General features: G+C 44.3%; 1 protein-coding gene across 1 annotated transcript; it reads left to right on the top strand.

Moving 5' to 3' along the window:
• Positions 1–253: 253 nt before the first annotated feature.
• Positions 254–9,334, top strand: LOC310793618 (alkaline ceramidase 2-like). Its single transcript, XM_083655452.1, has 6 exons — positions 254–528; positions 976–1,090; positions 2,898–3,039; positions 3,852–3,989; positions 8,505–8,642; positions 8,809–9,334. Exons 1-6 carry the CDS (start codon positions 415–417, stop codon positions 8,990–8,992), a joined length of 831 nt encoding a protein of 276 aa, XP_083511578.1. The 5' UTR covers positions 254–414; the 3' UTR covers positions 8,993–9,334.
• The last annotated feature ends 1,804 nt before the right edge of the window (positions 9,335–11,138 follow it).

Raw genomic sequence — 11,138 nt, 5'->3', positions numbered from 1 at the left:
GCCTTTTCGGCTAGACCGGAAATGTGTCGTCTACATGGTCGCCTACGGAATTTTAGCGAAGACGGAAGTGGGCATGTGTGAATGTCTTGCTTCAACTAGACACTCTGATTAACGCGAGCGGCTGTCAATCGTAATGTACAATGTACGTACAGAGTTGAGCGTCACGACAAGCTGCAGGCTTTTGTGTAAGGACAGTGGTTCACAATGTAACTCAACGACTTTTCTCCAGTGTATCCCATCGTTGGATTTACAATATGCTTCGGGTGTCAGACGTCAAAGCCTAGTGTTTTGTCGGCCAGCCGCCGCCACCAGCAATCGCTTTCCTCGACTGCCTTTTTCATCTGTAAAACTGTGACATACACGTCGGATTCCCATCTGATTCTGCACTGTCCATCTGCAAGAACTAGTCGAGACATGAGTAACGTGAATCCTATTTTTTGGGACCAGTTGCAAGCTGGCAGCTCCGATGTGGACTGGTGTGAAGGAAATTACCTTATTTACCCCAGCATCGCTGAGTTTTACAACACGGTCGGTTGATGTCGTTGGGTTTTATCTGCAGCTTAACCTGTATTTTTTTGTTTGTTTGTTTTTGTTTACAGTATATTCATTTTAACGCTAGACACCACGGCTCTGGCTTTGTTATTCTCTGCATGGCATTGGCATTGCTTCCCAGGTAGTCAACAGTTTGTTTTCAGCAGCATCAGGATCATCTTGGTATCTGCCGTAGTCTATCTGCCGCAGCTGTTGATACAACATAAATCACGTTAACTGATTGAGAATAGTGGTTTTAGCATTAACTTAACTACACGTTTGCGCCTTGTTTTCCTTCATTGCTGCTGCTTATCAGTTTACACAAGGCCACACTGCATTGAAATTGTTTAGCATTAGTGCACTTTTGACAACCATTTACTTGGTCAACTCAGCTTTGACATGTTTTGCTCACCCCTTTCCTCCCCCCCCCCTCTATCATTTCAGATCAGCAACATTTTGTTCTTTGTTTTGCCGCCTATATTAATGTGCTTGTTCCGCCAATATGCAACACATTTCAACAGTGGGATATATCTCATATGGAGTCTACTAGTTGTGGTCGGTAAGTTGCCTGGTACTGTCTGCATAATCCCCTTTTTTAACGTGTCCCATATAGACTGTTCAGCTTTATGTAAGGCCTCCTGGATGATGTCAATGTGATCTAAATTAAAGCATAGTTGTGTGGTGTTCACACTAGCCAGCCTGCATTTATGATATCAAGACTAAACATCTGTGTCCTCTCTGTCACATGCTTCTACTGAATCACCCGACCCTCTTAAAACAGTTTATTACCAAATTGGTTGGATGAATAACAAGCATTTAGCTTAGATTGTGTCTGAGATCATACTTCTTGAATTAGTGTCACTGGATGTAAATTAAATGGCCAGGTCACCAGACTGAGTCCACAAGTCCAGAGATTACGGTGCCTGGTTCCCTTGGCTGCTGTACTGAAAACGCCGTCCATCAGCAAAGATAGGGACACTGTCCTGACAGAAACCTCCTACTGCCTGTTCCTGAGTGGGGACCTCAGAGGTCGACGTCAAACAGAATTTGCATATTTGACACAGCCACAGTCATTCTTAGTTTGTAGAGCTTCGCCCGGCATGGGTCGAATACAAAGTAGGTAACACTCAAACTAATTTACATGGTGTAACTTTGTTTAGGCTAATCTTATTTGTTCATGTGAGAGAGAGAAAACAGTTGGCAGGGACTGGGAGTCATCACTGATTTCTTCTCTCCTCTACTGTCTCTGGAGTTGGGATAACCTTTGACCTGAACAGGAAGACAAAGCTATATGTTCTCCTGTGAAAACAACATTCAACCCCTAACTTGGCCCCAACTGTAATGGCAGTGTTTTTCAGATAGCTTGGCTAGAGTGTGTTGCCTGCTGAGGATATTCTGTACTTTCATGTATGTTGTGTTGATGAGAATGGGTGTTGGGGCGGTGACATGGACAGTCTCTGTAAAGCAGTTTTCAGGTCAGTTTTCAGTTACTGGTTAGATTGGGATGCCAGCCAGTACTGCATGACTAGAGTGACAGTTAAAATGCGACCCAGTGACAGTTAAAATGTGTGACTCTCCACCCAGATCATGCTGATATAGTAGAAGGTCTGCTGGACCCTGATAACAAAATAGCATTGGCTGGTTCATAGAGCTTGGACATTGTGACTAATGAGGCCGAGATCAGAAATAACTGTTCCTATTCTTAATTAACCTGTCGCTGCTATTATGAGCCTTCATTTAACACAGCGGACTCTTTACCTCTCAGCATCGCCACCTCATATTACTGATACTGATTTGGCCTGAAGTGAGTTGCACAATGCACAGATGAGTGGTGGACTGCCATATATTCTGTTCCCTCACACCTGAACTTGCCCTGGCATCAGTTGCTTTACTTCACCTGTAGTCTGTTAGAATCTGAATCATAGTTGTGAAAGTGTTACTTTGTTGCAGTTTTCAATTGGCTTGGTTACATTTTCACATAATGACAAACAGACCCTACTTTTTTTTAAAGTGAAGTGGTTGAGCAGGCCAGCTGTGTGTTGTGTGCACACTTCTGCTCTGCATAGTTTTTTTTCAGCTCCCAGTATAAACAATTTACCCAATCCTTAATAATGATAGCTCCATGGTTTCACAATGTTGTTTGACAAATATTCCATGTTTTTAGTTGAGTTTAGTTTTCAAAGGACCATAACAGACCAAGTTTGAGTTTACAAGGCTCTACTACTGTTTGTTTTCAATGAACCGAGATAACGATAGACCTCAAATAATTGACGTGTTCACCAACTTCAGGTGACATTCTTTTCTCTGGCATCTCCGGGGGCATTTCTTTTCTAAGGTCGTCTTTGTGATGCCTCTTTTTCCCACAGGTATCGGATCTACGTACTTCCATGCCACCCTCAGCTTCCTCGGCCAAATGCTGGATGAGTTGGCCATCCTGTGGGTGCTGATGTGTGCCATCGGCATGTGGTTCCCCAAGAGGTACCTGCCCAGGATGTTCAGGAGGGATCGGTAAGGAAATGACTGGGCTCGCGTTACTCTGGTTAGGTCAAGTAGTTGTAAACATGGCGTTAGCGTGCTTCTACAAGGATGCAGTGCATGCGGTGCGCATGTGTTATTGATGTGTGTTATTGATATCTGTGCATGTTTTCATTCCAAAACACACTACAGCAGCTGATTAACACACCTTCAAAAAAGCGAGGAGGAACTAATCGATTAAATCAGCTGCTCTGATTGCCTCCACAGATACGACTCTCTGGAACTCTCTGATGTTTAGTTTGTTATTACATGAAATCATATTTTGTTTTGTTTTTTCCAAACAACTATTGTTCCCCCCTTTTCACTTTCGATAAATCCAATTTCATACCGAGACAAATATTTGCTTTTCTCAATTTCAATAAGTCATATTTCCTTTGTTTGTCGAGTTCGCCGCTGGCCACGGTTTGTCATGTTGTGTCTACTTCTATGGCTGTCCTGTTTTAATAATAGTCCTGTTGAAGATAGCTGACACCAGTGAACGCTGCATCACATGTCTTGACTTCTCTTTCCATTGTCACAGAGCCGGTGTGACGGCTCTTAACCTCAGGCTGTCACACCAAATCACAGGGCCTTGCAATCTGTAGATGGAAAAACACTGCTTGATGGAACTCAGTATGCTGTTAGTATAAGACATAGGAATTACAATGTCTGAGAAATGGCTTTTCTGGAAAGAGTTTTGTGTCATTCCGACATTCTTTTTGCATGTTTCCATGCTATTCATAGAGCAGCAGACTGCTGCGGACTCTGTTGCTATTCCTTGCTTTGCTCTTCCCCATCTACTGTAGGTCGAGGTTCAAAGTGGTCATTGGCATCTTGTCAGGGATCACCACTGGGCTGGCCTTTGTGAAGCCCGTGGTCAACTCACTGTCACTGATGACACTGGGCATCCCCTGCACCGTGCTGCTCATCACAGAGCTCAGAAGGTTAGCCAGTCGCTTTAGCCAGTCGTGTGTGTGTGTGTGTGTGTGTGTGTGTGTGTGTGTGTAACTAGAGAGTCTCCATTCCAAACAAACACGTCACCAACTGATTTCACTGAGTCATTCCAAGAAACAAAGGAGCAGGTGGTTCATTTTTTCAATGTCACGATTGAAGCCTAATAGTCTACTACAGGCTACATCCTTACTGATGTAATCGATTAAAAAAAAAAATTACCCCAATGGCAACACCAAAACGACAAAGATGTTTGTCGATGTGTCAGTGGAGCCAGAATGTGTTTGTCAGTTAGAGTGTGTTACATAGTGGTTGTACATACAGGCATCAGAGAGAGAGAGAGAGAGAGAGAGAAAGGCAGAGAGAGAGAAAGAGAAAGAGAAAGGGAGAAAGGTAGAGAGAGAGAGAGAGAGAGAGAGAGAGCTTTCATTGTCCTAAATGTTCTGCGGGAGGACGGACCTTCAGCTTCTTTCCAAATCAAACCTACAACCTTGACAGTCACCTTTGGCCTATTGTACTCACACTGGCGGCCATGACACGTTGTCCTTTCCTAGCTATTTTTAGGCACTTATGATGAGAAAGAATGTTATCGAAAACACTTGAGTCACTCTCTCGTGTTTGTGTCCCAGTGTATGCAAATGTGTGTGTGTTCACAGCTTCCTGTCTATCTGCATCTGCGTCTGTAACGCTTGTCACGGTCATGTCGGAGGCATGCTGTGTTGTTTCCGTTTCCCACAAGCCTTAAGTCACCACCTCCAGTCCTGTGGCCTTTAATTCATCTATTGTTTCAACCTGTTTGTAATTCTCCACATAACTCCCAAAGGCAGTCATCTATATTGGCCAATTGTTTTTGTTCTGCTAAGTGGGTGAGAGTTCCTGCTGGCCTGGCCGGCTGCCCGCAGATAGGACAGACTATTATGTAACTTGATTTGCAGTATCGGGCTGCTGGCCCTAATTAATCACGTCACTTCTGCTTTGGACAAAGTGGGAAAAGGCTCTGGTGTCTGTCCACTACGGCAGCGGTTCTCACATTTTTTCCACCCTAAACTGACAAAGATTACGGACCCCCATTTGATAGGACTTTGTCCCACGGTCCCCATATGATAATAAGATTGATGCTTTTAGATGTTTTATTACAGAAAGTGTATAAAAGCCATGACCAAAATAGTCATTGTGTTACTTATGAATGGAATTATAGCTAAAATAAATTACCCCCCTTTTGGCTGGGGACACCCTGGAACCCCCTCAAGGACCCCTGGGGGTCCCCGGACCCCCATTTGAGAAGCACTGCACTAGGGTAGACATTACAAAGCTAACATAAGAGCGTGTACGTGTACTTGTTATTCATAAAGGGCCAGACCAACATAAAAAAATCAAGTACACGATTGTAGTTGTTGTCACTGGTCCGTCCCAGGTCTTTTCTGTGTGGAGAGATTGCATGTTCTCCCTGTGTTCCGGTTTCCTCCCACCATCAAAGACATGTATGTCAGGGTTAAGACTCCTGTCAGTGCCCCTGACCAAGGCAATGGCAAAAGAACTGGAGTTGGTCGCCGGGCGCTGCACTGCGGCTGCCCACTGCTCCTTAGTTGTAGGAAGGTTCGTAGAGGATGGGGTCAACCACTCCAAGGGACAGCAGTTGAGAGTTAGCCATCAGGGTAACACTGGCACATTTACAGTAATGTTCATTATGTACATTGTCCCTCAAATACAAATACAAATATATATTTCTCATGCATTGTCCTACATAAGGGTCTAAATATACTGTACTACTGGCCGCAGTGCTGAACACAATAGCTTTTCATCTCATTTGGTTTTTACATTTCAAGGACTATAGGACGAATCAGCGTGACGTCACTTGACACCCAGAAATGCGGAACCCCGTGGCAATTAATAGTATGAGTTGTGCCAAACAAACGTTAATATCTCAAAAACTATACATGACATCCCTTATATTTTGACATTCTGAGTGAGAGCAGAAGTAGCTCAAGAGTTTGATGAATAATATATGCATGTCGTGTTAAAGTTGTGTGAACTGTCGCAGTTTTTAAAATGTAAACAGAGTTAGCTGGCTAGAGTCAGACAATCAACCCTTACGCCACTTGGGCTCCATAGGGTTCCATTGCCGTTGCCACCCAGTGACGCGGTTTGTTTACCAAAATGCTGCTCGGCTGATCCCTCGTATAGTTAGTTGGCCATTTACAGATATCAGCAAGACTACTTGATGTCTTTTTCATATTCATTCATTCATCTTGATAGTGTTGAATCACGTGTTGACATTTAAGATGCAGGCTGCGCCTTCAACCAGTCTTTCATATCATTGAAGCGATGCCAGCAGAGCTGCCCTGCACATAATGTTCTGTATCCCGAGCGGCTGCTTCTCTGACCCTGTAGTGCCTCTTCGTTTCTCTTCCCCAGAGCGCGGGTAGCTTCAGAGCCGGGCCCCACCCTGAGAGAGACAAGCCGGGCTTTCATTCAGTTCTCTGAGCCCAAACGGTCCCTCTCCCATCCGCAGACAGCCAGACACTGACTCTGTCCCTCTCCCATCTGCAGACACTGACTCTGTGTCCCTCTCCCATCCCAGACACTGACTCTGTGTCTCTCTCCCATCCCAGACACTGACTCTGTGTCCCTCTCCCATCCCAGACACTGACTCTGTCACTCTCCCATCCGCAGACACTGACTCTGTGTCTCTCTCCCATCCCAGACACTGACTCTGTGTCTCTCTCCCATCCCAGACACTGACTCTGTGTCCCTCTCCCATCCCAGACACTGACTCTGTGTCCCTCTCCCATCTGCAGACGCTGACTCTGTGTCCCTCTCCCATCTGCAGACACTGACTCTGTGTCCCTCTCCCATCTGCAGACACTGACACTGTGTCCCTCTCCCATCCCAGACACTGACTCTGTGTCCCTCTCCCATCCCAGACACTGACTCTGTGTCTCCAAGGAAAGGCCCTGCTGCTCTGATCATCTATGCTTCGTATCTGATTGGCTGTCGTTTTTTAACTGAGAGTCGCGGACATCCGGTGTGGGGTACTTGACCTCAACCTTTTCATATCAAAGCCCCCCCTAAGTTAGTACACATAAGGCCACGGACCCCCATTTGAGGAGATTTTGTCTCTTGACCCAAATCGGAGAATATTTTTTATTGTTTGATATGATTTTGTCCAGAATTCCATGACTATCTGTATTGTAGGCAGAGAGATAACAGTGAAACTACGATTTAATAATACAACCATTCTTCTACATTCTCTAATTGTGTTGACTTGTTGTAAATGAAATAATGCTGAAGTTTAATAATTCATCAATTTGCTGAGGACCCCCCCTGGAACCCCTGGTGCTCCCCGGACCCCACATGTCAGTTCTATGTAAAGATGTCAGTAGCCTACCTGCTGTAGGCTCTGGCTTCCCTCGCCTCTTAGAACGTAGCGTGTCTAAATAGCGAACACCTATAATAATGTCATATTTACGACGCTTTAATGGCCCGTTTCCTTTTTTGAAAGATGCAGCGTTTAGCATTCGTGTCTCTATTTTTACACTTCCTCTTTGCTCATGGATACACGAACAGCAGACTAGCTTCATTGTCTTGGGGCCGATAGAGGAAGACACAGACGGCTAGCTGTGCTGCAGAGGACGGGCAGAGAGGGACTCAAATGAAACTTGCACATACATCATCAAATGTTCTGAGGGTGTCAAGTTAAAGTGTCACTCTGCCGCATGGCCGGTGCAGTTGCACTAAAGCGTTGGCCTCCCTGTCGCTTTGTTTGGTGCTCAGTGTCTGCCTCGGCCAGCTGCGGGCTGGGACTGGTATGTCTAAGGAGGACAAGACTAAGAATAGCTTTGAGTATCAGCACTCCGGGGTTAGTGAGCACGTCTCTGGGTCAGTGGTGTGACCGCTACGAGACACTTTTGGACAGTATCCTAGACCTAGGATATTTGGTGGATGGGTCACAATTCAGTTTCCAAAGAGGTCACTTAAGAGGATATAGCTGTCTAGTCAGAATTAGATGCCGATGTAAGGGAATTGTTAGTTACAATTACAAAGCAATACTATAACACAGATCATCAAGGTGAGCGTTTTACAACAGACACGCAAAATAAAAAAAGAACATAAATGGCATTTGACACATTCCATTTCGGTTGGTTTTCAAGTGAAATACTTGCACCACACTGTATATCAAAAGTATTTGATGAGATGTGGTGTTCAACCTTAATTGTTGGCATTGCGATTTAACACTTGCACCTGCATCCAGGAGAGCAAGCACAGTCAATCAAATCAAATGGGGAAATTTAAAGAGCAGTTTATTCATTTGTCAAACTGAATAAACTGACCAAGCAGTTAGTGTGTGCTTACTGCTTGGTCAATGATGATTTAATGACATTGACGACGATATGCATGACAGAGTGAACAACATTTAGGCTACAGATTTGACTTCAAAACGACTGTTGGTTATTCCCCTGCCCCTACAGCTGTAAGCGTTTCTCAGTGTCGTGTTTTGGTCGTTGCAGGTGTGAAAACCCGCGTGTCTTCAAGCTGGGCCTGATCTCAGGGTTCTGGTGGGCACTGGCTCTCCTTTGCTGGATCAGTGACAGGATATTCTGCGAAATGTGGTCCTCTGTCAACTTCCCCTACTTACACTGTGCTTGGTAAGCTCAAAAGTTCTTCTTCCGATACTAAAAGGGACATCAACATTATTCAAAAGATGTGCTCTTCACATTATTTATCGGTCACGGCTACTTATAACTACACGATTACTATTCTGCCATTTCTCAAGTACTCTGGTTCATTCAAACTCCCCTCGCCCCCCTGCAGGCACATCCTCATTTGTCTGGCTTCCTACCTGGGGTGCGTTTGCTTCGCCTACTTCGACGTGGCGACCGAGGCGCCGGAGCGAGGTCCCGTCATCATGTTCTGGCCCAACGAGAAGTGGGCCTTCATCGGGGTGCCCTACATCACCTTGCTCTGCGTGAAGAAGTCTGCGATCAAGGTGACCTAAGCCCAGGGAGGCTCTCCTCCGCCCAGTCGTGCTTCCACGATGCCAGCCAGCAGCGTGGGCACAAGACACACCGTGAGTCGGCTCGAGTCCACTCGGTGCTCTCGTGACCCGGAGGCATATTAGGTGATGCACGTTAAACCTTTTCCTTTCTCCTCCTCCTCTGGTATGTTACAAAGCAGTGTTTATGCAACTCTCTCAAAGCACAACATGTGCCCCAAAGTCATCTCTCTCGGTGACCTAGAGTGACGTCTTTGACGTGACACAAACAATATCAAAGCCAAGACACCTTTCACGTTGTGTTTCTTCAGGTGCCAAATGGGTTCTCAGGCGTTGCAACGGAGATCATGTATTCTGTTTCACGTGAAACTATTAGTTTGTTTGCATTTCAAGGTTATAGAGATGTTTTTGTTGTTTTTTTGGTTAGTCAGAAAACCTCCCTATAAAGCATCATATTGCCTTATAAACAATCATAGCATCTTATAGATGCACTCTGGTCATTATGAAATCATGTCTAGAAACAAAGCACTGGAGATGTTAACTGTGATTAATGCAAGATGCATTAAGGCTCCATGTTATCATATTGCTTTGCCAATCTCACTATGCTATGGTGGTGGATGAGTTGAGTTCCCCCCCATACATATATACATACATACATACATACATACATACATACATACATACACATTACACATTACACACACACACACACACACACACACACACACACACACACACACACACACACACACACACACACAGATATGTAAAATGCTTTGGGTGCCTTGCCTTGAAAACCGCTATATCCAGTCAATTATTATTATTATTATTATTATTATTATGACTATTCTCAGTGACTCAGCAAGCTGCTACTAAATAGTTTATAAGGTATTATATGAGCGTTATAAGAAGGTAACTCGTGTGCCACCTAATGCATTTTGAGTATATAATGGATCCAGGCTCTTATACCTTGCCCTCTGTAAAAATGGGCACTATAGTGAAACTAAGAAGGTTGTTGTTGTTGTTGTGTGTGTGCCAAGTCTGATTTCCAGCATGCCAGCATGACGTTCAGGATAGTGTTTTAGAAACGTATTTAATACATTTCTGTACATACTTTGTTAACTCATGAACTAACATCAAATTATCTGCACAAAGCAAAGGTGTATCATGCAAACATATTGCTGAGATCTGTGTTACTGTCTGGAATGCACAGGTACCGTTTGACATTGGCCAGAAAGTTGCATTTTTCTGAAAAGGCAGAAAATGGAGTGCAACATTTGCCTCACATTACAGCAGTATACAGTAGGAATTATTTTTGCAATTTGTATTGGGGTGCACAGTGAAATATAATTGGCTCTTAAATGAAAGAATTGCATATTTTGCACAAAATGGAGGAATGTTTCTCAAAGCCTCTCTGCCCCACTAGTATTTTCCAGTGCAAAGTGGTGAGCACCAGCACAACATTAGAGTGATAGGCAAAAAGAATGTACAAGTGAACCTTCTCAAAGATTTGCCTAGTAACCTACAGCATACCCATGCTGGAAAAACTCCCCAAAGGTTTTAGACACAATGCAGATCCCCCCTCCCCCCCCAAGACATTGCAAACTCCATCTAAACAAAAACAGCTTTGTCAGGTTTATTTGAGTAGAATCAGTATTTAAGACTTAATTTTTCACATTATGGTAACTATGTAAATTGTGCAAGAAAGCCTAAAGGATAAGGCTGGTGTTTTTTCATGCATTGCTTACTGTCAACAAATTCTATGAAAATACCCAAATCAGCAATGATTTGTTTTGCCAACAAGTCTTGTTCATGTGGCCAATGCGTGCCCAATGAAGCCACGTCCCAGGACTCGTATAAACAATACACAGAGTCTAATAACGGCATGGCCTCCCTGTGCGACCTTTTGTTGGTCACACGTCTTCACTCACTGATGGCAATTTTGGAGGCGATCGGAGCAATTGTGTACCTTGCAACTGTGTAAAGTGCGTGTTGGGCTTTTATTGTGAAGGTGGAAAATAAGTTGAAAAAATATTGCTGTAGTGCCCCCCATGGGCACACTTTTTTTTGTCACACCAAACTCATGCCAGACCCCTGAACAGTGTTTTGGCAAATTTTGGAGGTGATCAGAGCAACAGCGCGCCTTGCA

Source organism: Poromitra crassiceps, assembly GCF_964638095.1.
Source record: "Poromitra crassiceps genome assembly, chromosome: 19".
Taxonomy (NCBI): Eukaryota; Metazoa; Chordata; class Actinopteri; order Beryciformes; family Melamphaidae; genus Poromitra; species Poromitra crassiceps.
This window is presented reverse-complemented; position numbering and strand designations above follow the sequence as displayed.

Bases quoted from the DNA above. Each gene is read 5' to 3' on its own strand.
- LOC310793618 (XM_083655452.1), top strand. From the start codon at position 415: ATGAGTAACGTGAATCCTATTTTTTGGGACCAGTTGCAAGCTGGCAGC. The intron at 529-975 runs GTCGGTTGATGT...CTATCATTTCAG, and splicing joins TCGCTGAGTTTTACAACACG to ATCAGCAACATTTTGTTCTT. The intron at 3,040-3,851 runs GTAAGGAAATGA...CATCTACTGTAG, and splicing joins AGGATGTTCAGGAGGGATCG to GTCGAGGTTCAAAGTGGTCA.